Consider the following 27,666-nt stretch of genomic DNA (forward strand, 5'->3'; position numbering starts at 1 on the left):
TATAGAAACATAGATAAGACAGAGGCAGGAAAGTTGTTTCCACTGGTAGGTGAGACTAGAATTAGGGGACATAGCCTCATGATTCCGGGGGAGTAGATTTAGGACGGAGATGAGGAGGAACTGCTTTTCCCAGAGAGTGGTGAATCTGTGAAATTCTCTGCCCAATGAAGCAGTGGAGGCTGCCTCAGTAAATATACTTAAGACAAGGTTGGATAGGTTTTTGCTTTTATGATCTACTTTGATATTATTTGCTAGATTGCTTTCGTATTTCATCTTTTCCCTGCAGCTTTTTTTTTTAGTTGCTCTCTGTAGGGTTTTAAAAGCTTCCCAATCCTCTATGTTCCCACTTTTTTTTTGCTTTTACATTAGCTTTGACTTCCCTTGTCAGCCATGGTTGTACTATTTTGCTATTTGAGTATTTCTTCATTTTTGGAATATTCTATTCTGCACCTTCCTCATTTTCCCCAGAAACTCACTCCATTGCTGCTCTGCTGACATCCCTGCCAGCAGCTCCTTCCAATTTACTTTGGCCATCTCCTCTCTCAAATCACTGTAATTTCCTTTACTCCACTGAAATACTGCTGCATCAGACTTTACTTTCTCCCTATCCAATTTGAAGTTCATCTCAATCATACTGCGATCACTGCCTCCTAAGGGTTCTTTTACCTTAAGCTCCCTAATCATCTCTGGTTCATTGTAGAACACCCAATCCAGTATAACTGATCCCCTAGTAGGCTGGACGATGAAATGTTCTGAAAAGCCATATCGTAAGCATTCAACAAACTCACTCTCTTGAGATCCATTACCAATCTGATTTTCCCAATTGACCTGCATGTTGAAAGCTCTCGTGACTATCATAACACTGCCCTTTTGACAAGCCTTTTCTTTTTCTTGTTCTCATTGTAATCTGTGGCCCACATCCCAGCTACTGTTGGGAGGCCTGTATATAACTGCCATTCGTGTCCTTTTACCCTTGCAGTTTCTTAACTCAACCCACAAGGATTCAACATCTTCCAATTTGATGTCATTCTTTACCGGCAGAGCCACGCCTCCCATGTAACCTTGAACATTCGGCTCCCAACTACAACCATCCTTCAATCACGATTCAGTGATGACCATGTTATACTTAACAATCTGTAAAAGTGCAACAAGATAGGCCATAAGATGTAAGAGCAGAATTAGGCCATTCAGCCCATCGAGTCTGCTCCGTCATTCAATCATGACTGATCCTTTTTTCCAATCTCCTCCTCAACGCCAGTTCCCAGCCTTCTCCCCGTAAAGATCATCCACCATATTTCTGTGCGTTGAGATACAACACTTTGAGTACTGTATTTGCTGCCTTTTTTGCTCCTGCATCCCTAATGCACTGATACTAGCTGTAATTTTGTCCTATCATCTGCCTGTCTTTCCTGACAGTCCGACTCCATGCTATCTTTGCTTTTTTACCATCTGTCCTATCCTGGGGTCCCTTCACTCCAGCTCCCATCCCCGTACCAAACCCTCCCCAACAGCTCTAACAAACCTACCCGCCAGAATATTGGTCCCTCTCGGGTCCAGGTGCACTTTTGAATAGGTCATACGTCCTCCAGAAGAGATCCAAGAACCTGAATCCCTGCCCCCTACGCCAGCTTCTCAGCCACGCATTTATCTGCCAAATCATCCTGTTTCTACCCTCACTGGCATGTGGCACAGGCGGCAATCCAGAAATTACTGCCCTGGAGGTCCTACTTCTCAGCTTTCTACCTAGCTCTCTAAAAGCTCTTTTCAGAACCCCTCTTCTTTTTCTTCCTATATGATTGGTACCAATATGTACCAAGATACCTGTCTGCTCTCCCTCCCCCTCCTTTTAGAACTGAAATAAGGAGGAAATTCTTTCGCCAGATAGTGGTGAATCTGTGGAATTCGTTGCCAAAGCAGCTGTAGTCTTGCCAAGTCTTTAGGTACATTTAAGGCAGAGGTTGAGAGATTCTTGACTGGTCGGGGCATGAAGAAGGCAGGAGATTGGGGCTGAGAGAAAAAATGGGTCGGCCATAATAAAGTGATGAAACAGACTCGATGGGCCAAATGGCCCAATTCTGCTCCCATGTCTTATGGTGTTAAACTCTTCTCGGGCTTACAGCCGGGTCCACATTCAGCCCAAGAAGAGTGTATGCATCATATACACCAGGAAAGCGCAAGATCCCTTTACATCTTATAATAGCAGAGAACAAAACTGTGAGTTTTTATGTAAGTGTGTGTATAATTAAAAGTGCAGAAAATAGAAATAAAAAAGTAGTGAGGTAGTGTTCACGGGTTCAATGCCCATTCAGAAATCGGATGGCAGAGGGGATGAAGTTGTTCCTGAATCGTTGAGTGTGTGTCTTCATGCTCCTGTACCTCCTTCCTGATGGTAGCAATGAGACGAGGCCACCTCCTGGGTGATGGGGGTCCTTACCGATGGACACCACCTTCTTGGACACTGTGGAGGTGGAGGCTAGTGACATGATAGAGCTAAGTTTACAGCTCTCTGCAGCTTACTTCGATCCCATATGATAGATCCCACCCCCCCACGTACCAGATGATGATGCAGGCACTTAGAATGCTTTTCACCGTACGACTGTAGACTTACACAAGTGTTTTAGGTGACAGATCAAACTTTCTCAAACGCCTAATAAAACACAGCCACTGTTGTGCTTCCTTTTAGGGCATTGATATGTTGGTTCAAGGTTAGATCCTCAGATATTGACACCCAGGGACTTGAAATCACCCTCCCTCTCTCTCCACATCTGATCCCTCTGTGAGCACTGCTGTGTGCTCCCCCATCTCACCCTTCCTCAAGTTCACAGTCAGCTCTTTGGTCTCGCTGACACTGAGTGCCAGGTTGTTGCTGCGTCATCACTCCACCGACCGATGTCTCACTCCTGTACGGCCTCTCGTCACCATCTGAGATTCTGCCAACAATGGTTGCATCATCAGTCAATCATTTGCCTTAACCCAAGTGTACAAAGGTGCTTAGTAAACAGCTACGTTATCTCAGTTGGACTATGTAATTGGGACCAACTGACACTCAATATATTTAGTTTCTCACTGCTGCCATCAGGTAGAAGGTCCAGGAGCCTCAGGACTCGCACCACCAGGTTCAGGAACAGTTACTACCCCTCAACCATCAGGCTCCTGGACAAAAGGGGATAACCACACTCACTTGCCCATCCATTGAGATGTTCCCACAACCAATGATCTCACTTCAAGGACTCTTTATCTCGTGCTCTCATTATTTATTGCTATTTACTTATATTTGCACAGTTTGTTCTCTTTTACTCCCTGGTTGATCTTTCATTGACCCGGTCATGGATTTAGTCATAGTCATACTTTATTGATCCCAGGGGAAATCGGTTTTCGTTACAGTTGCACCATAAATAATAAATAGTAATAGAACCATAAATAGTCAAATAGTAATATGTAAATTATGAAATAAGTCCAGGACCAGCCTATTGGCTCAGGATGTCTGACCCTCCAAGGGAGGAGTTGTAAAGTGTGATGGCCACAGGCAGGAATGACTTCCTATGACGCTCAGTGCTGCATCTCGGTGGAATGAGTCTCTGGCTGAATGTACTCCTGTGCCCACTCAGTACATTATGTAGTGGATGGGAGACATTGTCCAAGATGGCATGCAACTTGGACAGCATCCTCTTTTCAGACACCACCGTCAGAGAGTCCAGTTCCATCCCCACAACATCACTGGCCTTACGAATGAGTTTGTTGATTCTGTTGGTGTCTGCTACCCTCAGCCTGCTGCCCCAGCACACAACAGCAAACATGATCGCACTGGCCGCCACAGACTCGTAGAACATCCTCAGCATCGTCCGGCAGATGTTGAAGGACCTCAGTCTCCTCAGGAAATAGAGACGGCTCTGACCCTTCTTGTAGACAGCCTCAGTGTTCTTTGACCAGTCCCGTTTATTGCTGAGTATGCCCACAGGAATATAAATATATATGGTGACAAATATGTACTCTGATAATATTTTACTTTTCAAACTTGACAAGACCCTAAACCAGGGTTCATGGATCTCTTGTGTAATGGCATAAGAAAGGGTGGGGTCCCCTGCCAGATGGGTGGCAAGGTGGAGGTACTTTATAGGTGCTCCATGATTTGATCATGGCTGATTTATTCCCCCACCCCCCCCATCCCATTCTTTTGCCTTCTCCTTGCAACCTTTGATGCCTTGACTAATCAGGAAACTATTCACCACCATTTTAAATATACCCACTAACTTGGCCTTCATAGGAGTATGTGTCAATTAATTCCAGATCCCGCTTTTGCTTGCTAAAGGAATTCCTCACCTCTGATCCAAGGGGATTCCTTGTATTCTGAGACTGTGCTCGCTGGTCCTAGACTCCCCCACCATGGGAAACATCCTCTCCACCTCCACTCTATCTGTGTCCTCTGGTCCTAGACTCCCCACTATAGGAAACATCCTCTCCACATCCACTCTATCTGTGTCCTCTGGTCCTGGACTCCCCACTATAGGAAACATCCTCTCCACATCCACTCTATCTGTGTCCTCTGGTCCTAGACTCCCCCACCATAGGAAACATCCTTTCCACATCCACTCTATCTGTGTCCTCTGGTCCTAGACTCCCCCACTATAGGAAACATCCTCTCCATATTCAGTCTATCTGTGCCCTCTGGTCCTAGACTCCCCCACCATAGGAAACATCCTCTCTATCTGTGCCCTCTGGTCCAAGACTCCCCCACCATAGGAAACATCCTCTCCACATTCAGTCTATCTAGGCCTTTCAATATTTGACAGGTTTCAATGAGGTTGTCCCGTCCTCCTCCTAAATGCCAGTGAGTACAGGTCCAGAGCCATCAAACGCTCATCATACATCAACCGTTTCATTTCTGGGATCACTCTTGTGAATCTCCTCTGGACCCTCTCCAATGGCAGTACAGCCTTTTTCAGATAAGGGGCCCAAAACTGTTCATTATACGCCAACTGCAGTCTGACCAAGCCTTATAAAGCCCCAGCATCACAGCCTTGCTTTCGTATTCTCGTCCTCTAGATATTCCACACCACGATTCTGTCTCCCTTTTCAACCCTGCGTTTCATCCAGGAATGACTCACCAAAACAGACGTATTTAAAAATTGAATTTTAATAAATAACTTGATGGAAATTCGCCACCAAAAGGGTACAAATAAATAAATAGCAAGATAAACGACACAGATCGACACATAGACACAAATCACTGGCCAAGGTCAAAGATCCACCTTTGACCCACGGCTCTGAGGTCACCGATGTGAGCAGGTTCATCGTATAATTTGGCGCAGTGCGTGGCAGGGAGAGGAGGTAGGTAATGGCAATGGACAGTCGCAAACTCTGGACCAGGCCCACAACGTCTCCCCTGTCTCTGACATGTAAAGTCCCTCCCAGTCCCCCGGCCATCTCCCCACCCTCTGCTGCTCAGACAGCCGAGCAGAGCAGAATGGCCTCCCACAGTGGACAGACCACTCACACCTCCTGTGCCCAGCAATGAAGAAGGTTCACTAGTGCAAAATGCAAATGTGCTCTGCAGGGGCAGTCTACGTCAGAGAGAAGGCTCACATCCTATCCTCTCACACACCCAAGTCAGGCAGACTGAAGCTCCCTCCACACCGTCCCATCACACACTCCCAGGGTCAGACATAGAGTGAAGCTCCCTCCACACCGTCCCATCACACACTCCCAGGGTCAGACACAGAGTGAAGCTCCCTCCACACCGTCCCATCACACACTCCCGGGGTCAGACACAGAGTGAAGCTCCCTCCACACAGTCCCACCACACACTCCCAGGGTCAGACACAGAGTGAAGCTCCCTCCTCACCATCCCATCACACACTCCCAGGGTCAGACACAGAGTGAAGCTCCTTATAAACTGTCCCATCACACACTCCCGGGGTCAGACACAGAGTGAAGCTCCCTCCTCACCATCCCATCACACACTCCCCGGGTCAGACACAGAGTGAAGCTCCTTATAAACTGTCCCATCACACACTCCCGGGGTCAGACACAGAGTGAAGCTCCCTCCGCACCGTCCCATCACACACTCCCGGGGTCAGACACAGAGTGAAGCTCCCTCCACACCGTCCCATCACACACTCCCGGGGTCAGACACAGAGTGAAGCTCCATCTGCACCGTCCCATCACACACTCCTGGGGTCAGACATAATGAAGCTCCCTCTACACCTCCTAGTCAGATTCTGCACTGGTCCTTTGCAGAGGGTTGACAAGTGAGAGTCAGGGGTTGAGGAGAGGGGTCTCACACCCCCACGGGCCAGGATGCCAAAAAATAACCCGCTCCTCGAAGCAACGGAAGACTTTTATCAGGAGGCAGAAGCCGTGGTGAATGGATTGAGGTGAACGTGGTTGGTGCATCACATCTGCTTGCCTGGGACTGTCCAGTTTACTGAGCACGGCCCGCCGTCTCCCCAACACCTTCAAACGGCGTGGGCACTGCGTTCCCATGGTCCAGAGACTAGGCAGGAAGCACCAAACATTGGCGCTGTCCAGCCCGGGGCAAGTTGACTGGTACTGAGGGGTCCTCCTCACTCCCTGGGGCAGTAGCACAGGTGAAGGCAGTAACCAAGCTTTCTCCTCCCCCTTACCCGTGCCTCACCTCGTTCCAGGGTCCCAGTTCCCTCCACCCCACTTTCCCCGACATGTGGGTGCCCTCGTGTGGAAGACCGTTTCTGTTCACCCACCGGTGTAGGTCCAATCCAGCAGCCCCTCTCCTGCCTACACATGCAGGTAGGGGGCAGCCATCGCCTCTTTCGCCTGCACCGAATGGCCAGAGCCCTCTCCACCCTCCCCTCCCACTCTCGCATCCGTTGGCCTGCGCGACACACCCCCCCCCCACTGCCCTGATGTGCCACCCCCTCCCTCTGCACCCACTGGGCGACGCACGTCTCTGCTTCCCCCCAACCCCTCCGCCCGCCTGTACCCAGGGGGAGCCTGCGGGTGCCAAGTGCTGTCATCCTCAGGGGAGGGGGGGAGCCTGCCCTCGGCAAGCAGTGAGGAGGGCTGGGGGCACAGTGAGGGCTCAAGGAAACGAGCCTCGAGCCACAGAGGTAGCACCCTCCCCACCGAGCAGAGCGTCCAGCTGACGGGGAGACGGCCGTCTGGCCAGTCTCCTGCCCAGCAACACAATTCACAGTAAAGAGTCTCAGAATAAACTCCCCCCCCTCCCCAAAACCCCAACTCCGCCATGGGAAACGGACCGCTCCCACCGCACTCCTTCCTCCCGGAAGACACACGTCCTCCCCTGTGGCGGGAGGGGGCGAGGGAAGGGGCTGTCGAAAAATCCCCGGGGTACCAGACAGCAGGCAGGAGTTAGTCACAGTGTGAGAGTCTCTCAGAGGAGACGGGGCGGGGAGTTTCTGTTCAGGGTCAGGCACCCCCTTGCCCGCTGGCTCCGAGGCAGCCGGGGGGGCAGACCTAAACCTCCGTCTCCAGCCCGGTGAGTTTGGGGGTGAGGATGCGGGGCGTCAGCCCCTTGTTGAGGTCCATCTCGAACTCCAGCAGCTGCCCCATGAAGTTGAGGTTGGGCGAGATGATGGGGCGCTTGCCCTTCACGTACTTGTAGGCGTCGGTCATGGTCATCAGCGTGTGCTTCATCAGGTAGGCAATGACCAGGGTGGCCGAGCGCGAAACGCCCGCCTGGCAGTGGATCAGCACGCCCTTCCCCGACCCCTGGGCCTCCTCTGGTGTGGGGAAAGAAAAAGGAATCTCAAGAGTCCACAGAGAGAAGAAAACCCCATTCCCCTCCAGCCACCCACCCAGCGCCTCGCGGCCACATCTATTCCATCGGAGACGGGGGGGGGGCGGGGGTGCAATTCTTGCCGCTGTCTGCACGGACGTGCTCCCTCCTCCCACATTCCAGACACACCCCGATCAGGGCTAGCGAGTCGCAGGCACGCTACGTCGGCGCCGGAAGCGCGGCAACACTTGTGGGCTGCCCCCAGCACCGCCTCACTGACTTGACTTGACGCAAACGACTCCTTCCACTGTATGTTTCCATGTACCTATCCAAACTCCTCTTAACGTCCAACCTGCTGCTGGAGCTAGAGCTTATTCCACTCTCCAAGTGAAGCTCCCCCTCATGTTCTCCTCAAATGTCACCTTTCACCCTTAACCCACGACCTCTAGCTCTAGTCCCACCCAACCCCAGTGGAAAATGCCTGCTTGCGTCCATTACTGTCCCTCATAACTTTGTATACCTCTATCAAATCTCCCCTCACTCTCCTACGCTCCAGGGAGTAAAGTCCTAACCTCTCCAACTTTTCCATATACCTCAGGCCCTCCAGTCCTGGCAACATCCTTGCAAATTTTCTCTGTACTCTTTCGATCGTATTGAGATCTTTCCGGTAGGTAGGTGACCATAACTGCACACAATACTCCCAATTAGGCCTCACCAACGTCTTAAATAACTTCATTACTTTCTCACTAACCCGATGAGGGTAGAGCAGCGGATGGGGTGTATATGGATATTAACACGGCATTTCGGTGTACATGAATTTTATTAAGGCGGTTCACCAGCTGGTGCGAGAGTCCTTCAGGAGGATTGGGGGCAGGGTGGGGGTTCCAGCCCAGGGCCAGTTACCCCTTCCTGCTGGTGTTGATACCCCAACCACGCCTCACCGGTAGAGGGGAAGGGGACAGAGCTTGGGTGTGAGGAAGCCAGTTCAACCAGCCAGCTCTTGAACCAACTAGCAAAACCCGAATCACTAAATGGATTTAGTGGCCACTTTATTGCTAAGCTCCTGTACCTAATAAAGTGGCCACTGAGTGTAATGTTCGTGGTCTTCTGCTGCTGTAGCCCGTCCATTTCGGGGTTTAACATGGATGTGTTGTGTGTTCAGAGATGCTCCTCTACACATCACTGTTGTAACGTGGTTATTTGAGTTACTGTCACCTTCCTGTCAGCTTGAACCAGTCTGGCCATTCTCCTCTGACCTCTCTCATTAACAAGGCGTTTCACCCACAGTACTGCCGCTCACTGGATGTCGTTTTGTTTTCTCGCACCATTCTCTGTAAACTCCAGAGACTGTTCTGCATGAAAATCCCAGGGGAGCAGCAGTGACTGAGATACTCAAACCACCCCATCTGGCGCCAACACCCATTCCATGGTTAAAGTCCCTTAGATCACATTTCTTCCCCTTTCTGACATTTGGTCTGAACAACAACTGAACCTCTTGACCGTGTCTGCATGCTTTTATGCATCGAGTTGCTGCCACACGATTGGCTGAGTTGATATTTGCATTAACGAGGTGTACCTAATAAAGTGGCTAGAGAGTACTAATCACTATTAAACCACTAATCTATAATCACCATAGTAACACAGAGACCTTGTTGCACTACATTGGATTTTGTTCAAACTGTGGCCTTTCCTGTACAGCCAATGTCGGGTACCTGAAGTTCTGTACCCGCGAGCTGCTGCAAGGAAGTTTTCCAACGCATCTGTGCAGACGGCGTTAAACTCGACCCATCATGGTAAACCCACCCCCGACGCAATGCAACACATCCCTGACGCAATGCAGCGCAGCGAGCAACCTGGACTTACGAAGATTCAAAGGCCCGAGTTCTATGGGAAGGGGTTTCCCCAAGCCTCTTTTAATGCCGTGGACCCCCCCCCACCATTAACTGAGCCAGGTTGGGAACCCCTGAAGGGAGAGGTTGCACAGGCAAAGACTTTACTCCTTAGAGCAAAGGGGAAATGAGGGACGAGCGCCTAGGGGTATAAAATCAAAATATAGGAACAGAATGGGCCATTCGGCCCATCGAGTCTGTTCCACCATTCCATCATGGCTGATTTACTATCCCTCTCAACCCCATTCTCCTGCCTTCTCCCTGACGCCCTGACTGATCAAGAACCTATCAACCTCCGCTTTAAATATACCCAATGACTCATATTTCTTCATTTTCCTGCGAATGCCCACAAGAAAACGAATCTCAAGGTGACATATACCCACTTCGATAATAAATTTACTATGAACTCTGAAGGCATAGCCTTTTATCCCCAAAGGATCAAGATTTAGGGTGAGAGAGGCAAGATTCAAAAGAGACCCCATGGGCAAGTGGATAGAATTACGACGTTTAAAAATGTATGTGGATAGGTATGAGCGTCAGAAGACTTGTACAACATGGAACAAAGGCTTACATATAACTACCAAAGCAACGCACACAATACTCAGCAGGTCAGGCAGCATCTAGAGGAATAAACAGTCGATGTTTCGGGCCGACACCCTTCAGCAGGACTGAGAAGGAAGGTGGAAGAGGCCAGAATAAAAAGGGGAGAGGGAAGGAGGAAAGTCAGAAGGTGATGGGTGGGAAAGGTGAAGGGCTGGACAGTAAGGAATCTGATAAGAGAGGACAGTGGACCGTAAGAGAAAGGGAAGGAGGGGAGACCCGGGGGAGGTGATAGGCAGTTGAGAGGCCAGATGGGGGAATAAATGAATAAATGAGCTGGGGGTGATTGAGCAGGAATCCCTGGAGGTTAACTTGCAGGTTCAGTCGGTGTGGAAGGCAAATGCGATATTAGCATCCATTTCGAACGGACGAGAATACAAGAGCAAGGATTTAATGCTCAGGCTCGATAAAGCACTGGTGAGGCTTCACTTGGAGTATTGTCAGCAATTTTGGGCTCATGTCTAAGAAAGGATAGAGCATCGAACATAGAATACAGCACAGGAACAGGCCATTCGGCCCACAATGTTGTGCTGAACCGGCTAAAAACCAAATTTAAAACACCAAAACACCAATCCCTCCTACCTACACCAGGTCCATATCCCTCTATCTTCCTCACATCCACGTGCCTATCCAAACGCCTCTTAAAAGCTTCTAATGTATTTGCCTCCACCACACCAGGCAGCCACCACTCTCTGAGTAAAAAACTCACCCCTCGCCCAGGCATCCACCACTCTCTGAGTAAAAAACTTACCCCTCACTCAGGCATCCACCACTCTCAGAGTGAAAAACTGACCCCTCACCCAGGCATCCACCACTCTCTGAGTAAAAAACTCACCCCTCACCCAGGCATCCACCACTCTCTGAGTAAAAAACTCACCCCTCACCCAGGCATCCACCACTCTGAGTAAAAAACTCACCCCTCACCCAGGCATCCACCACTCTCTGAGTAAAAAACTTACCCCTCACTCAGGCATCCACCACTCTGAGTAAAAAACTCACCCCTCACCCAGGCATCCACCACTCTCTGAATAAAAAACTTACCCCTCACTCAGGCATCCACCACTCTCTGAGTAAAAAACTCACCCCTCACCCAGGCATCCACCACTCTCTGAGTAAAAAACTCACCTCTCACCCAGGCATCCACCACTCTCTGAGTAAAAAACTCACCCCTCACCCAGGCATCCACCACTCTCTGAGTAAAAAACTCACCCCTCACCCAGGCACCCACCACTCTCTGAGTAAAAAACTCACCCCTCACCCAGGCACCCACCACTCTCTGAGTAAAAAACTCACCCCTCACCCAGGCATCCACCACTCTGAGTAAAAAACTCACCCCTCACCCAGGCATCCACCACTCTCTGAGTAAAAAACTCACCTCTCACCCAGGCATCCACCACTCTCTGAGTAAAAAACTCACCTCTCACCCAGGCATCCACCACTCTCTGAGTAAAAAACTTACCCCTCACATCCCCTTTGAACCTACCCCCTCTCACCTTCAATGCATGCCCTCTATTAGACATTTCAACCCTGGGAAACAGACACTTTCTGTCCACTCTCTCTCTGCCTCTCATAATCTTGTAAACCTCTATCAGATCTCCCCTCAGCCTCTGACGCTCCAGAGAAAACAACCCAAGTTTGTCCAGCCTCTCCTGGCACCACACGCCCTCTAAACCAGACAGCATCCTCGTGAACCTCTTCTGCACCATCTCCAAAGCCTCGATATCCCTCCCATAGTGGGGACGACCAGAAATGTATGCAATACTCCAGATGCTGCCTAACCAGAGTTTTATAAAGTTGCAACATAACCTCCTGATCTTTGAACTCAAAGCCTCAACTAATAAAAGCAAGCAAGCATTCCATAAGTCTGCTTCACCCTCCTATCGACCTGTGCAGTCACTTTCAAGGAGCTATGAACCTGGACCCCAAGATCTCTCTGCTCGGCCACACTGTGCTGGCTTTGGAGAGGGTCTGGCAGAGGATCAGGAGAATGATCCTGGGAACGAAAGGGTTAATGTGTGAGGCGAGTTTGATGGCTCCAGGCCTGTGCTTGCTGCAGCTTAGAAGAATACGGGGTGATCTCATTGAAACCTGTCAGGTATTGAAAGGCCTAGAAAGAGTGGATGTGGAGAGGACGTTTCCTATAGTGGGGGAGTCTAGGACCAGAGGACACAGATAGAGTGGATGTGGAGAGGATGTTTCCTGTAGTGGGGGAGTCTAGGACCAGAGGACACAGATAGAGTGGATGTGGAGAGGATGTTTCCTGTAGTGGGGGAGTCTAGGACCAGAGGGCACAGATAGAGTGGATGTGGAGAGGATGTTTCCTGTAGTGGGGGAGTCTAGGACCAGAGGACACAGATAGAGTGGATGTGGAGATGATGTTTCCGATAGTGGGGAGTCTGGGACCGGAGGACACAGATAGAGTGGATGTGGAGAGGATGTTTCCTATAGTGGGGAGTCTGGGACCGGAGGACACAGATAGAGTGGATGTGGAGAGGATGTTTCCTGTAGTGGGGGAGTCTGGGACCAGAGGTCACAGCCTCAGAGTAGAAGGACGTCCCTTTAGAACAGAGACGAGAAGAAGTTTCACAAGCCAGAGGGCGGTGAATCTGTGGAATTCATTGCCACAAAGGAATTGGGTCATTAAAGCGGAGGTTGATAGGTTCTTGATCCAAGGTTACGGGGGAGGGCAGGAGAATGGGGTTGAGACGGATAATAAGTCAGTGGAGCAGACTCGATGGGCCAAAGTCTTTGGTCTAGGGTAGAACCTCCACCGAGCGACCCCTGCCGCCCTCTCACCTATGAACTCAAAGGCCTCCTCGAAGTACTGCCGGAGGTTCTGCTTGCCGTTGTCGGTGGCCGGAAGCCTCTTGTAGCGCAGGGCGCCCCCCTGGGCGTGGTAGAGGGGCAGGTGGGTGGTGACGTTGATGACAAAGCCCACGTTAAGCTGCTGCATGCGCGCCAGGTCCTGGGCGTCCCGCTCGTTGCCCAGGTACAGGAAGGGCAGGATGGGGCTCAACTCCGCGCTCTCGATGTCTGGGGTCAGCGGGTCGAGGGGCGCGCCCCGGGCATCCAGGCCCCTGGGGGGCTCGCTCCCCGAGACCGGACCCTCGCTGGCGTCGGCTGCAGCGAAAGAGAAAGGCAGAACACAGAGCATTACAGCCCCCTCCGGCCCACCGAGTCGTGCTAACCCTTTAACCTGCTCCGAGAGCAATCCCTCCCACGTAGTCCTGCGTGACTCTGTCACTCACGTGCCCAGGAGTCTCAAATGTCTCGCGCGATCTAACCTCTCCATTTGTCACGTGCTCCCGATGCGGTCTCGAGACCCCGTCACAAACTTGGGGGGGAGCTGCTTTGCACACCGCCCACCAAACTCGGGTCTTCCCCGTGGTCAAGCATCTTATTCCCAGGAGCAACACCTTCAATTGTGTCTGGATACCCTCCTTCCTGATGGCATGAATACAGATTCCTCCTTCTGGTAAGCTAAAATTCCACCACCGCCCCCCACTTCGACCTTCTCACCTCCCCCTTCCCTTTTTCCTCTCCTCTCCCATCGGATCAGATCAGATCCTTTCCTCTCCGGCCCTTGACCTTTCCCAAGCAGTTGGCTTCACCTCCCAGGTAGCCTCTTCCCCCCAACCCCCCACCTTAGTATTCTAGCATCTTCCCCCTTCCTTCCCAGTCCTGACGGAGGGTCTCAGCCCAAAACCTTGACCGACTGTTCATTTCCACAGGCGCTGCCTGGCCTGCTGAGTTCCTCCTGCATCTGGTGTGTGTGATGCTCCAGATTCCCGACGTCCGCCGGGTGCCAAACCCATTCCCCCAGTCCAGACAGTGAACCCTCCTGTTAAAGGTGTTAATCCTCAGACACCGTGGCACCCTTTCTCAGAGGACAGGTGTTGCTCCCTCCTCCCCCTCCCCAGGGGCACCTTTCCAGCCACTGCTCCCCATGTCTGTGGGGCTGGGTGGGGGGAGGGCGGGAGGAGGAGGAGAAATCGGAGGGAGGGGTGGAAGAGAGGGAAGAATGTGGGGCGAGGGGGGGGACAAGGAGAGGGTCGGGGAATGAGAGTGAGAATAAGAAGGAAGATAGGAAGGTAGGAAGATAGTGTGAGGGGGAGGAAGAAGGGGTAGGGAGGGGAGACGGGAGTGTAGAGGGAATGAGGGTGAGGTGGTAGTGAGGGAGGATCTCGGGAAAGGGAGGGAGGGGAGACTGGGGAGTGTAGAGGAGACGAGGGTGAGGTGGTAGTGAGGGAAGATCTCGGGGAGGGAACAGAGGGGACGAGGGTGAGGACGTAGTGAGGGAGGATCTCAGGGAGGGGAGAGGGGAGTGTAGAGGGGACGAGGGTGAGGTGGTAGTGAGGGAGGATCTCGGGGAGGGAGAGAGAGGGGAGACTGGGGAGTGTAGAGGGACGAGGGTGAGGTAGTGAGGATCTCGGGTAGGGAACAGAGGGGACGAGGGTGAGGAGGTAGTGAAGGAGGATCTCGGGGAGGGGAGACTGGGGAGTGTAGAGGGACGAGAGTGAGGTAGTGAGGGAGGATCTTGGGAGGGAACAGAGAGGATGAGGGTGAGGAGGTAGTGAGGGAGCATCTCGGGGAGGGGAGAGAGGGGAGACTGGGGAGCGTAGAGGGACAAGGGTGAGGTAGTGAGGGAGGATCTCGGGAGGGAACAGAGGGGACAAGGGTGAGGAGGTAGTGAGGGAGGATCTCGGGGAGGGGAGAGGGGAGTGTGGAGGGGACAAGGGTGAGGTGGTAGTGAGGGAGGATCTCGGGGAGGGGAGAGTGGGGAGTGTAGAAGGACAAGGGTGAGGTAGTGAGGGAGGATCTCGGGGAGGGAACAGAGGGGACGAGGGTGAGGAGGTAGTGAGGGAGCGTCTCAAGGAGGGGAGAGAGGGGAGACTGGGGAGTGTAGAGGGGACGAGGGTGAGGTAGTGAGGGAGGATCTCGGGGAGGGAGAGAGGGGAGACTGGGGAGGGTAGAGGGACGAGGGTAAGGTAGTGAGGGAGGATCTCGGGGAGGGAACAGAGGGGACGAGGGTGAGGAGGTAGTGAGGGAGCATTCAAGGAGGGGAGAGAGGGGAGACTGGGGAGTGTAGAGGGGATGAGGGTGAGGTAGTGAGGGAGGATCTCGGGTAGGGAACAGAGGGGACGAGGGTGAGGAGGTAGTGAGGGAGGATCTCGGGGAGGGGAGAGAGGGGAGACTGGGGAATGTAGAGGGACGAGGGTGAGGTAGTGAGGGAGGATCTCGGGAGGGAACAGAGGGGACGAGGGTGAGGAGGTAGTGAGGGAGGATCTCGGGGAGGGGAGACTGGGGAGGGTAGAGGGACGAGGGTGAGGTAGTGAGGGAGGATCTCGGGGAGGGGAGAGAGGGGCAGGTCCCGGCAGAACTCACGGACCCTCCGCCGCCTACCTCTCGCCTCCTTGTCCTGCGCGCCGAGCGGACTGAGCACTAGCTGCAGCGAGTGCGGCACCGCCGGGCGTCCCGACCTGCCCGGCCCGGAGTCCGGCCGGCCCCCGTCCTGGCACCGGCGGTGCTTGGCGTCCCGGCTGGAGAGCAGGTCGAAGACGGTGAGCTTGGCGGGCTCGGCCGCCGCCGCGGGTCCTGCGCCCGGACCCGGCCCCTCGGGCCAGCCCAGGCTGATGGCACCGTGCAGCTGCATCTTCGTGTACTCCACCAGGCCGCTGCAGTCCAGGATCAGGCCGGTCTGCTGGTGCGCCCGGGACTCGGTCATCTTCTTGGCCAGCGGGTCGGGCCAGAGCCGGCGGCCGCTGCCCTCGCCCTCTCCGCCCGCCCTCGGGTTGTAAGTCACGATGGGGTCGCTGCTGCAGAAGCTGCAGCTCGATCCCAGCGACCGGACGCCCGGCTCGCAGGAGATGCAGCTGAGGGCGGGCAGGCAGCCGAGCCGCCGCAGCGTGGAGGCGGCCGCCCCGCCGCTGAGCGCCCTCATGCCGGCTTTGCAAGGGACGCAGGAGGAGCAGGAGGCGGGGGAACCCGAGTCCTCGCGGCGCAGGAGCCGCCAGCAGCCCCGGCAGCCGCACTTCAGCGGGTGCATGCCGCCCCGGCAGCCGGCCGCCGGGCTGGCGGGGCCGGACCTCTCCCGGGCCGGCGACAGCTGCAAGGCTGCTTTGCGCTGCACCGCTCTCCTCCCCAAGCCGGGCAGCTGCTGCATGAGCGAAGGCTTCCTCGCCGCCGCCGCCGCCGCCTGGCCCCGGCAGCGCAGCCTCGGGCTCCCTGCGCTTCTCTCGACCGCAAAGCCGGGCACCCCCTCGCCGAGATGCAGCGCCAGCGACCGGGGTCTCTGCAGCACCCGTATCAGCAGAGGCTCTTCCAGAGGGGACGGAGACATCGGAGGCGGGAGGCGGGAGGCGGCAGGCGGCGGGGATGGACCTGCGGGCAAAGCAACAAAGCGATGAAGTGGAGCGGGAAGGAATACAACAGAAACACGCGCAGATTGACCCATTGCGCCACTGACTCGATACAACAACAGAACTTGGGGAGGGGGGAGGAATAAAAGACGGTAACGCTGTACTGGAAACCCCCCCACCCAAAAAAAAGCATGCAACCCGCTCGCCTTTCTGCAAATAACCGAATGCACGCTCGCACGGGCAGCTCACTCACGTTAATCCGGCCGCGGTGCTGTCAGAAGAGCCGGTCGCCGGTCGCAGGCCGCTCCGGGTCCGGGCGGCGAGGCTGCCTTGTTGTGCTTGATTGACAGGGCCGGCCCCGGTGACATCATCGGCGGCCAATGGCAGGGCGGCCGGCGGCGGGGCAGCGACGGCACCGCGCCTGCGCGGGCAGCGAACCAGGAAGTGGTGGTGGTGGGGAAACAAAGCGACACGGCTGGGTGAGCGGGGCAAAACAAAACAAAAACGCTGCCCCGGGGTCAGCAGGTGGGGTGGTGGTGTGGTGCGGCCTCCTCTCGTCCCGAGAACAAAAGCAGGGCCTCGCTCGAAACATCAGGTCCTTGAGTGACAAAGAGAGCCCGTCCAAAGTTCACTGTTCAATCAAAATCAAGTTTGGTATCACTGACATATGTTGTGAAATTTGTTGTTTTGTGGCAGCGGAACAATGCAATACATCAACGATTACTATAGGTTACAACAAGAAATATTTGTTTAAAATAAATTAGTAGCGCAGGAACAGAGAGTCGAATAGTGAGCTGGTCCTCGTGAACAGGAGAAAATCTGCAGATGCTGGAAATCCAGAGCGACACACACAGAATGCTGGAGGAACTCAGCAGGCCAGGCAGCATTTATGGAAAAGAGTCAACGTTTCGGGCCGAGACCCTTCCTCCAGTACTTTGTGTGTTCAGCTGGTATTCATGGACTGTTCAGAAATCTGATAGCCAGGTGGTGGGTGGAAGAAGCTGTTCCTAAAACGTGTGTGTGTGTGTGTGTGTGTGTGTGTGTGTGTGTGTGTTCCCAAGTATCGAAGTCCAGCCAAAATGGAATCTGCGCACAGCAAGATCCCATAACTTAGGAGCATCTCCCTTGCTGGTCCCGATGAAGGGTCTTGGCTTGAAACGGCGACTCTTTACCCCCTCCGCAGAAGCTGCCTGCCCTGCCGAGCTCCTCCGTTGTGACGGATTGTGAGAATCCGCAGAATCTCCTGTGCCTTTTGGTCTGTCACTTGGTATGCTATTGTGACCAAGAACTCTCACAATGTACCGCGGAGGGCATTGTGGCTGGCTGCATCACTGTCTGGCATTGGGGGGGGGGGCGGTGTCGGAAAAAGCTGCAGAAGTTGTAAACTCAGCCAGCTCCATCGTGGGCCCAGGCATGGAAAACATCTCCAAAATGTGATGCCTCCACGGTGAGGTCCATCACCCAGGACCCCCATCTGCTACCATCAGGGAGGACGACGATTCACGAACAGCTTCTTCCCCTCTCCGTCTTTCCCCGGCTGACTCGGAGTCCCGGGCGGCCCACACAGAATGCCAGAGGAACTCAGCAGCCCCCCCAAGGAAAAGAGTAAACAGTCACCGTTTCGGGCCAGCGCCCTTCTCCAGGACTGAAAGAAAGCGGGGAGCAGCCGGACTAAGAAGGCTAGGGGAGGCAAGGAAGAAGTACGAGGTGGTGGATGATTGGCGGAACCAGGAGAGGGGAAGTTGAGTTTTCTCTAGTACGTTCAAAAGTTCAGAGTAAATTTTGTTACCACAGCACATACACTTCACCACATACAACTCCGAGTCATTTTCCTGCTATAAAATCAGCAAATCTATAGAACAGTAACTGTAAACAGGATTAATGAACAGCAAACTGTGCAAATGCAAATATAAATAAATTTCAATAAATAACGAGAACATGAGATAAGGAGTCCTTAAATTGAGATGATTGGTTGTGGGAGCATCTCAATGGATGGGCAAGTGAGTGTAGTTATCCCTTTTTGTTCAAGAGCCTGACGGTTGAGAGGTAGCAACTGTTCCTGACCCTGGTGGTGTGAGTCCTGAGGCTCCTGTTCCTTCTACCTGATGGCAGCAGCGAGAAGAGAGCATGGCCTGGGTGGTGGGGATCTCTGACGATGGATGACGCTTTCTTTCTGGCAATGTTTCAAGTAGATGTGCTCAATGTGTCGTGGTCCGGTCCATGAAGTCTGCATTCCGGTTCACGGTCCGGTCCGTGGACTCAGGACTCTGGGTCTTCCAGCTGACCCTTGTTTGAGTTAATCATAGGCACTTGATTCCCATCTTGAGGCTTGCAATATAAGTAGCCTTGGGAGTGAGTGTGGGTTGCTGGTTTGTCTTGTCAGTCCCCCTTGGAGTAACTTGCTGATGGAAGGCTAGTGAAACCATTTGTGATCTCTAGACCTGGTTGGAGGACTACTGCTTCATGGAGCTTTGTTGCCACGTGTTGGAGTAGTCTTTGTCGTATGGATTTGGCTGTTTCCTAGGCCAGCTGCCAGCCACGCTAAGCTAGGTGGGGATCTGGCTGTCTCCGTAGCCAGTGGAGGTTGCTGGCTGTAACTGCAACCCGGAGCAACCCTGAAGCAGAGATGGAACTGTCTGTCATTCTTTGGTGTTTGTCTTGTCTTGTCCTCGCCTCCGTGGGGTAAGTCAGGCTGTCTTGCTGTTGCCCTGCGGGGGGACATGTCTTGTCTTGTCCTCGCCTCTGTGGGGTAAATCAGGCCGTTTTGCCATTGCCCTATGGGGGGGAAGGGGGACATGTCTTCTCTTGTCTTTGCCTCTGTTGGGTAAGTCCAGCCGTTCTGCCATTACCTGACAGGGAGACCTGTCCCACCTTGGTGTGGAGATGAAGTTGAGTCCCAGCTTGTCATAGGATAATTCCCGGCTCTATGTCTATGTCCTGTCCTGTCTCATGTTAGTGTTGTGTTAAAGATGAGTCCTGTCTTGTCGAAGGATAAGTCCCGACTCTATGTTGATGTTCAGTTCCAAGTCTGTCTCTCAGCTCCAGTCTCCGAGTTATCAACCTCCACATTTCAAGATGAAGATCCCAAGCCTCAAGGATCCCAAGCCAAGCTCAAGACCCAAGACCCCGAGCCTCGAGGATACCAAGCCAAGCTCAAGACCCAAGACCCCAGCCTCAAGCCATGTCATGTCCTTGCCTGGTTCTGGGGTCCGAGCCTGAGGCAAGACCCAGGTTCTGGGTCCTTGTCCAGTCTCAAGTTCGGAGTCCGAGCCTTGTCTTGTCTCCAAGCTCAGGATCCCAGCCATGTCCTGTCCTGAAGCCATGTCATCTCCTTGCCTGGTTCCGGGGTCCGAGCCCGAGGCAAGACCCAGGTTCTGGGTCCTTGTCCAGTCTCGGGCTCAGAGTCCAAGCCTTGTCTCCTAGTCCATGGTTCCTAGTCCTGGTCCCACTTTCCCTAGCCCAAGTCTGCATTTTTGTCCCTGCTCCTTGCCTGAATCCTGTCATGCCCTTGCTCTAGTCAAGTCCTGTTCCTTGTATTTCAGTGTCTGTGTCTTGCATTTGGGTCTGTTAGCAGCATCCCTTTGTGACACAATGGTTGGGAAGGCTGTATGTGATAGGAATGTTCTGCAATTATTTTTGCTAGTTTGCCAGTGTTGTACAGGGTTTATGTGTTCCAAAAAACAATTTTGGTCTTGGTCTTGGCAGTGTTCAGGGCTTCCTTCATCATGTTGGTAGCTTCCCCTCGGTTTTCACTACTGTCAGTCACGCAAGTCCCGGGTGGAGACTCAGGAATACCGTCGCACTCAGATGTAGAAGGATTCTTCATTGCTGTTCCCGTAACAATTTTGTTTGACCAGTCAGGGTTGTTAGCCCTGAACCTAGAGGAGGGGTGGACCACTCTCAGTCTGACCTCTACCCTTTGACCCTGTTTGGCATGGGTGACCCTACCAAGAGCCAAAGCAAAAAGCCCTGACTCCAGCCAGCAGAGATCTCCGAGTCATTGAGGCACACAAAGCCTACCACAAAGTTGTGGTCCTCTTGGAGGCAAACCTCTTACGTTTGGTGGAGTCCAACGCCCCAAGCTAAAATAGCATTGTACTGACCACTCCACCTCCACGGGGCCCTCATCCCCCTCCCCCAGGTGCTCTGGGTCGAGGCAGTGGGACCTAGACCCAGGCCCGAAACCAAGGAGCGAGCCAGTGTTGGACTGATATAAGCAGCGGCCAAGTATGAGCCAAATGGGAGCGGTGGGGCCTGGGCCCGAGAGCTGATGTTTGGTCCCTTTAGTGCCAAGCCAGATTGAGAAAGGTAGGGTGCCAGAGTGCCCCAGGTAATGTGTCTGTATTTACAGGGGGTCCCAGGGAGTGTGTCAGTATTTACAGGGGGTCCCGGAGAGTGTGTCAGTATTTACAGGGGGGGTCCCGGGGAGTGTGTTGGTATTTACCGGGTGTCCCGGGGAGTGTGTCAGTATTTACGTGGGGTCCCAGGGAGCGTGTCTGTATTTACAGGGGGTCCCGGGGAGTGTGTCAGTATTTACAGGGGGTCCCGGGGAGTGTGTCAGTATTTACAGGGGGTCCCGGGGGCGTGTCTGTATTTACAGGGGGTCCGGGGAGTGTCTCTGTATTTACAGGAGGTCCCGGGGAGTGTGTCAGTATTTACAGGGGGGTCCCGGGGAGTGTGTCGGTATTAGGGGGGGTCCCGGGGAGTGTGTCGGTATTTACAGGGGGGGTCCCGGGGAGTGTGTCGGTATTTACAGGGGGGGGTCCCGGGGAGTGTGTCGGTATTTACAGGGGGGGGGTCCCGGGGAGTGTGTCGGTATTTACAGGGGGGGGGTCCCGGGGAGTGTGTCGGTATTTACAGGGGGGGGTCCCGGGGAGTGTGTCGGTATTTACGGGGGGGGTCCCGGGGAGTGGGTTGGTATTTACAGATGCTGTGGTGAGTGTTTTCATACCTGTCGGGTTCCCCTGAATTTGGTATTTACAGAGGTCCTGGGGGTCTTTGAACCTAGAACTGAGAACAGTGCCACACCACACTGCCCAGGCCCTTCAGTCTACAATGTTGTGCTGACTTTTTAACCTTCTCTGGTTAGGCCATATCTGGCGTATCACACACAGTTCTGGTCACCCCACTCTTGGAAGGATGTTAAGCCTTTAGAGAGGGTACAGAAGAGGTTCACCAGGATGCTGACTGGTTTAGAGAGCGTGTGCTATCAGGAGAGGCCGGACAAACTTGGGTTGTTTCCTTTGGAGCGTCAGAAACTGAGGGGAGATCTGATCGAGGTTTATAAGATTATGAGAGGTATAGATACAGTGGACAGGGAGTATCTGTTTCCCCAGGGTTGAAATGTCTAACACCGGAGGGCATGCATTGAAGGTGAGAGGGGGTCGGTTCAAGGGGGATGTGAGGGGTAAGTTTTTTTCCTCTAGAATGTGCTGCCTGGTATGGTGGTAGAGACCAATACAGAAGATGCAAGAGATGCCTGGGTAGGCACAGGAATGTAATGAAGGTGGAGGGATATGGATGTGGTATACATAGGAGGGATTAGTGTTGGGTGCTTTTGATTTGCTTTTTAGCTGGTTCAGCACAACATTGTGGGCCAAATGGCCTGTTCCTGTGCTGTACTGTGTTATGTTCTGTGGTCCATGTACTCTAAGATGGATCTAACCTCCCCGCTCACTTAACTACCTGTATTTTATTGCTTTCTTAAGCTCCTTATAAGTGTGTATGGTATCTTTGAGGTACCTACGGATGTGGACCACAGAATCCTTCTGTTCCTCCACATTTAATGATTTCGTCATCATCGTTATGTACCATGTTGTATGACGTGGGTGATTACGGTCTTCCCATGACCATGATTGTTCTTGGCAAATTTTTCTACAGAAGCTATTTGCCATCATCTTCTTCGGGCAGTGTCTTTACAAGAGGGGTGACCCCAGCCACTATCAATACTCTTCAGAGATTGTGTGCCTGGTGTCAGAGGTCTCAAAACCAGGACTTGTGATGTGCACCGGCTGCTCGTACAACTATCCATCGCCTGCTCCCAGGGCTTCAAGTGACCCTAACTGAGGGGTTAATTGCAGGTCACCTTGTCCAAGGGTGACCTGCGGGCTTGAGTATGGGGGCTTTCTGCCAACAGGCCACGCACACTGTCTGCTGTCCCGATGTTTCAGCCTCCCAGGATGCTTCAGTGGGTGAATCTCCTCTGAGGAGTTTTGAAAACAGACCTCGTTCCCCCAGACAGGTGATACTAGATGATATTAAGCCTAATTCTGATTCCAGACCCGAGGTCTCCGAGGAGCATCAGGTCTCACAGACCCCAAACAGGAGAAAATCTGCAGGTGCTGGAAATCCGAAGCAAAACCCAAAACGTGGACCATGTAGTCTTTTCCACAGATGCTGCCTGGCCTGCTGAGTTCCTCCAGCGTGTTTGTGTGTGTTGCTGGCACATGGACTGCCGTGCTCTTGGGCAACATTTTTCAACGTCTCGACGTCCTTGATGGATTTGACTGGTGATTTTGTCGTGCGTAGAGGCTGGAATGATGAGCCTGGAGCCCTTTAGCAGCAAACCATCAAGAATGGTTTCTCTTCCAAGCCAGTAAGGTCTGAGTTTGTGAGCTCCCTTTGGAACAACTGGCCATCGATGCTCCCAGTATGACTTTGCTGCAGATTTAGTCCTTTTTCAACGCAGTGTGAATTTCCTCCAGTTTACTTGGTGATTCAGGAAGGGTTTCATGCACCTGAGTTCAGTAGATATTGGTGTCTTCCATGACGGTGGAGTCAGCTTCCAACCACACACGTTTGCATGGCATCTTCGCTGGAGTACCTGGTGTTGTGAAAGGTTTGCCAAGGACCTGTTCAATGTCATAGTGACTGAGTGAAACCTGTGGCAGTTAGGGTCGACCATAGATGTTGTATCACATCTGTCTATGTAAGCCTGGGCACTGCGATATGGAGGGCAAGCTGTGGACCATGTAGCAAGCTCCCCCTCTCCACACATCAGATGAACCCAAAGGTATGGCAGAGACCGGTACAGTTTGGTACCAGCAATGTCACAGGAGCTGCCGGTCAGTGTTAAGCTCAACTTAGGGCTGCCTTAGGGACTCCAGCTCTGGATTTCTCCCTCGGGGTTTACTCCCGGAGCCTTCCCCACATGAGTGGGTACAGCCGCAAGGCAGCGGAGGTTTGAGACGGGAGATTTCCTTCTAGATGAGCTGCCAACCACGGCTGACGAGCCCCATCGTCCCGAAGTGACTGGTTTTAAGCCACCCTTGCTCCGTCTCCATTGACATTGAACTTATAATTTAAATAAATTCAATTTATCCACTTTGGTGGCAAGAACAGGAAGGCAGATTACTATCTGAATGGAGTCAAGTTAGGAAAAGGGGAAGCACAACGAGATCTAGGTGTTCTTGTACATCAGTCACTGAAAGCAAGCATGCAAGTACAGCAGGCAGTGAAGAAAGCTAATGGCATGCTGGCCTTCATAACAAGGGGAGTTGAGTATAGGAGCAAAGAGGTCCTTCTGCAGCTGTACAGGGCCCTGGTGAGACCACACCTGGAGTACTGTGTGCAGTTTTGGTCTCCAAATTTGAGGAAGGACATTTTAGCTATTGAGGGAGTGCAGCGTAGGTTCACAAGGTTAATTCCTGGGATGGTGGGACTGTCATATGTTGAAAGATTGGAGCGACTGGGTTTGTATACGCTGGAATTTAGAAGGCTGAGAGGGGATCTGATTGAAACATATAAGATTATTAATGGATTGGACACGCTAAAGGCAGGAAACATGTTCCCAATGTTGGGGGAGTCCAGAACCAGAGGCCACAGTTTAAGACTAAGGGGTAGACCAATTAGAATGGAGTTGAGGAAAAACTTTTTCACCCAGAGAGTTGTGGATCTGTGGAATGCTCTGCCTCAGAAGGCAGTGGAGGCCAATTCTCTGGATTCTTTCAAGAAAGAGTTAGATAGAGGTCTTAAAGATAGTGGAGTGAAGGGATATGGGGAGAAGGCAGGAACTGGATACTGATTGTGGATGATCAGCCATGATCACAGTGAATGGCGGTGCTGGCTCGAGGGGCTGAATGGCCTACTCCTGCACCTATTGTCTCCTGTCAGTAGAAATGATTCCGCTGGACTTAGTAGCTGAGGTGCGTGTCCAGGAGCTGGACTTGGTTGCCAGAGGCTCTTTGAGGCACACACCATTTGATAGGTAGTGGGAGCTTGACCCCATTATCACCACCGACTGTAACAACCTTACAGAAGCAACACTGGTGTTCTTTGATTTGAACGAAGCCACCATTGTCATAACAGTATTGCGTAAGCCTCATCCTGAATCTTTGCAGACGTGGAGGTAAGTCTTCCAAGTGTTTTGAGCTGAGGAGACTGACAACAGGATTGTGGTCTGTTTGAAGCAGGAACTTAGTGCCTATCAAGCAGCTTGATAGGCACTAAATTATTATATTGTAACTTGTCCTCTACTGTGCCTATTGTCTTGTTTATTAATTATTGTACTGCCCTGCACTCTTTTGTGCTCTTTATGTAGTCCTGTGTAGGTCTGTAGTCTAGTGCAGTTTTTATGTTGTTTTACGTAGTCTGGTGTAGCCTTGCGCTGTCTCACATAGTCTAGTGTTGTTTTGTGTAGCACCATGGTCCTGGAGGAAGGTTGTTTCGTTTTTACTGTGTACTGTACCAGCAGCTTATGGTCGAAATAACGATAAACTTGACTTGGCTTGAGCTGAAGCATTCAGAAAACCACATGAGAGCCAATGACATCAAAGTTGCTGGTGAACGCAGCAGGCCAGGCAGCATCTCTAGGAAGAGGTACAGTCGACGTTTCGGGCCGAGACCCTTCATCAGGACTTGACCCGAAACGTCGACTGTATCTCTTCCTAGAGATGCCGCCTGGCCTGCTGCGTTCACCAGCAACTTTTATGTGTGTTGCTTGAAATTCCAGCATCTGCAGAATTCCTCGTGTTTGAAAGCCAATGTCTCCTTTTCGATTTGGGCATAACGCTGTTCAGTAGAAGTCAGTGCACTTGATGCATATGCCACCTGTTTCCATACACACACCACTGGGATAAAGGAGGAGGCATCTGCTGAAACCTTGGTTGCTTTGCTCAGATCAAAGAAAGCCAATGTTGGTGGAGAGAAAACCTCTGTTTTATGTGATGAGAATGACTTCTTCTGAGGTGTGTCCCAGGTCCAAAGGTTTCTCTGGGAGAGGAAGTCAAGCAATGGCTTTCTCTGCCAAATCTGGCATGAACTTCCCCTGCTGGTTTACCATGCCGGGGGAACTGTGGATCTCTGATACATCCATAGGTTGTTCCATGTTCTGAACTCCTGCCCATTTGCCTGAATCTGGTTGCACTCCCTCTGAGGACAGTTGGTGGCCCAGGAAATTCACCTCCAACTTTGCAAAGTTGCTTTTCTTTTCCAGGGTGATTCCAGCATGTTTCTGTCTCTGCAGGATGGCATCCACTCTTCTGTCTTGTTCCTCACCTGAGCCTCTGAAGATGAGTGTCTATCATCCACGTGAGAGAGTATTCCTTCCTGTCCTTCCAAGATTTGGTTCATCCTCATCATCAGGGCCTGATGAGATGCCAAAAGGGAATGTCTTGAAGGCATAGCGCCCATATGCAATTCAGGAGCTGAAAGGACCTGCCAGAACCCTGAGTTTGCATCTGGTTTGGTGAAGAGCTTTGTTCCGCCTGGCAGACCCAATGTGTGTTCAGCGGAGGGCAGAACAAACTTCTCCCACCTCAGTTTGGTTAGACCAACATCACTGTGTACCCCCTCCCTCCCCAGGCCTGTGCACTTCCCCTGCCACTGAACATTGTTTAGCGAATCCAACCTCGCAGTGAGATTTGGCTTCTCAGTGGCACGTCGTTGCAGTAGAGCTGAGAAGGGATTCTGAACAACGTGGACATCCTCTCGCACTGAGCTTATATTGCCCTGGCCCCATGAGCGCTTTCTGCGCTCGGCTCAGCGAAAGGCCCGCTTTCTTCGCCAGTTTTGTGAATGGATATTTGGGACGGCCGTGCCATCTGTCCCTGTGCCTCAGTTTGCAACTGAACTGTAGTACAGCAGCCTTGCCTGTTTGAATCTAGAGCCCCCGAGCAAAGCTCTCCCTGCGCCTGAAGGACTGTTTTTGGCCTTTACAACGGCCAACTCTATTGCCTTGGTGGCATTTTGCTGGACAGAGCTCTTTGATGTGAAATTGAGACTTGCTGCGTCTCCTGCAGTTGGACATCTTAACTGCTCTTTGTCTGCTTTGCTTGAGCTGAGCTCTACCGTCTCCTCTCTCTGGCTGCACCTTGTTTGTACCCTCCTTTTTATACAGCCTCTTCCTTTACCTCAGCATCATTTTCGTGCCCGGGTTCTGCCTGTTGCTGACAAACATTCTCACTCTGCCTGATTTCAGCAGCGTGTGATATGCATGCAACTGCGGTCTCTCTGGTAATCTGTTGTCCAGTGTGCCCGACAACAATCCAGTCTCCAATGAGCTCATCTCTCAGGTTTCCATATGCACAGCTATCTGACAGGATATACAATGCTACGATGAAGTCACTTGTGCTTTCACCTGGTTCCTGTTTTCTGGAGTTGAACTTTGCCCTCTCCTATATCACATTTCAAATTTAAAGAAATGTTCTTTAAGTTTGTCCTGGACTGTCTGGTGCTCCCTTTTCTGAGCATCTGTCAGTCCTAATCCACCCATGATGTTATCTACTTTGTCACCCATGCAATATATCAGTGTGCTTACTTGATGCTCTTCTGAAGTTTGAGTCAGATTGCTTGCAACCCGGAATCTTTCAACTGAGCCATCTCTCAAAGTCCCCTGGTTAAGAGAAGGGTAATGTCTCAGGGGGGGGGGCAGGGGGCTTTATTTAATAAATAGATGCAGGCACTGCAGCTGTTTGCTCCATGTTCCCGTTTGTTTGTTCATTTTTAATTTTATTTATTTGAACTACAAGTGCCTTCTTTCCTCTCCCTGAGACTCTGACTGACTCCTCTGCTGTGTCTTGTGTCTCTGTGTAGTTCCCTAGGCTAGCGGCCCACAGATGATTACAGTGTATCCATTGTGGATGCTGCTCAAAGGCATTGCCTAGCA

General features: G+C 52.3%; 1 protein-coding gene across 1 annotated transcript; it reads right to left on the reverse strand.

Moving 5' to 3' along the window:
* Positions 1-6,899: 6,899 nt before the first annotated feature.
* On the reverse strand, positions 6,900-16,952 carry LOC134339619 (dual specificity protein phosphatase 10-like). Its single transcript, XM_063036296.1, has 4 exons — positions 16,816-16,952; positions 15,607-16,584; positions 13,000-13,323; positions 6,900-7,718 (listed from the first exon to the last, which is right to left on the reverse strand). The coding sequence occupies exons 2-4, from the start codon at positions 16,541-16,543 to the stop codon at positions 7,453-7,455; spliced, it is 1,527 nt and encodes a 508-aa protein (XP_062892366.1). The 5' UTR covers positions 16,544-16,584; positions 16,816-16,952; the 3' UTR covers positions 6,900-7,452.
* Between the last annotated feature and the right edge of the window lie 10,714 nt (positions 16,953-27,666).

Source organism: Mobula hypostoma, chromosome 30, assembly GCF_963921235.1.
Source record: "Mobula hypostoma chromosome 30, sMobHyp1.1, whole genome shotgun sequence".
NCBI classification, from domain to species: domain Eukaryota; kingdom Metazoa; phylum Chordata; class Chondrichthyes; order Myliobatiformes; family Myliobatidae; genus Mobula; species Mobula hypostoma.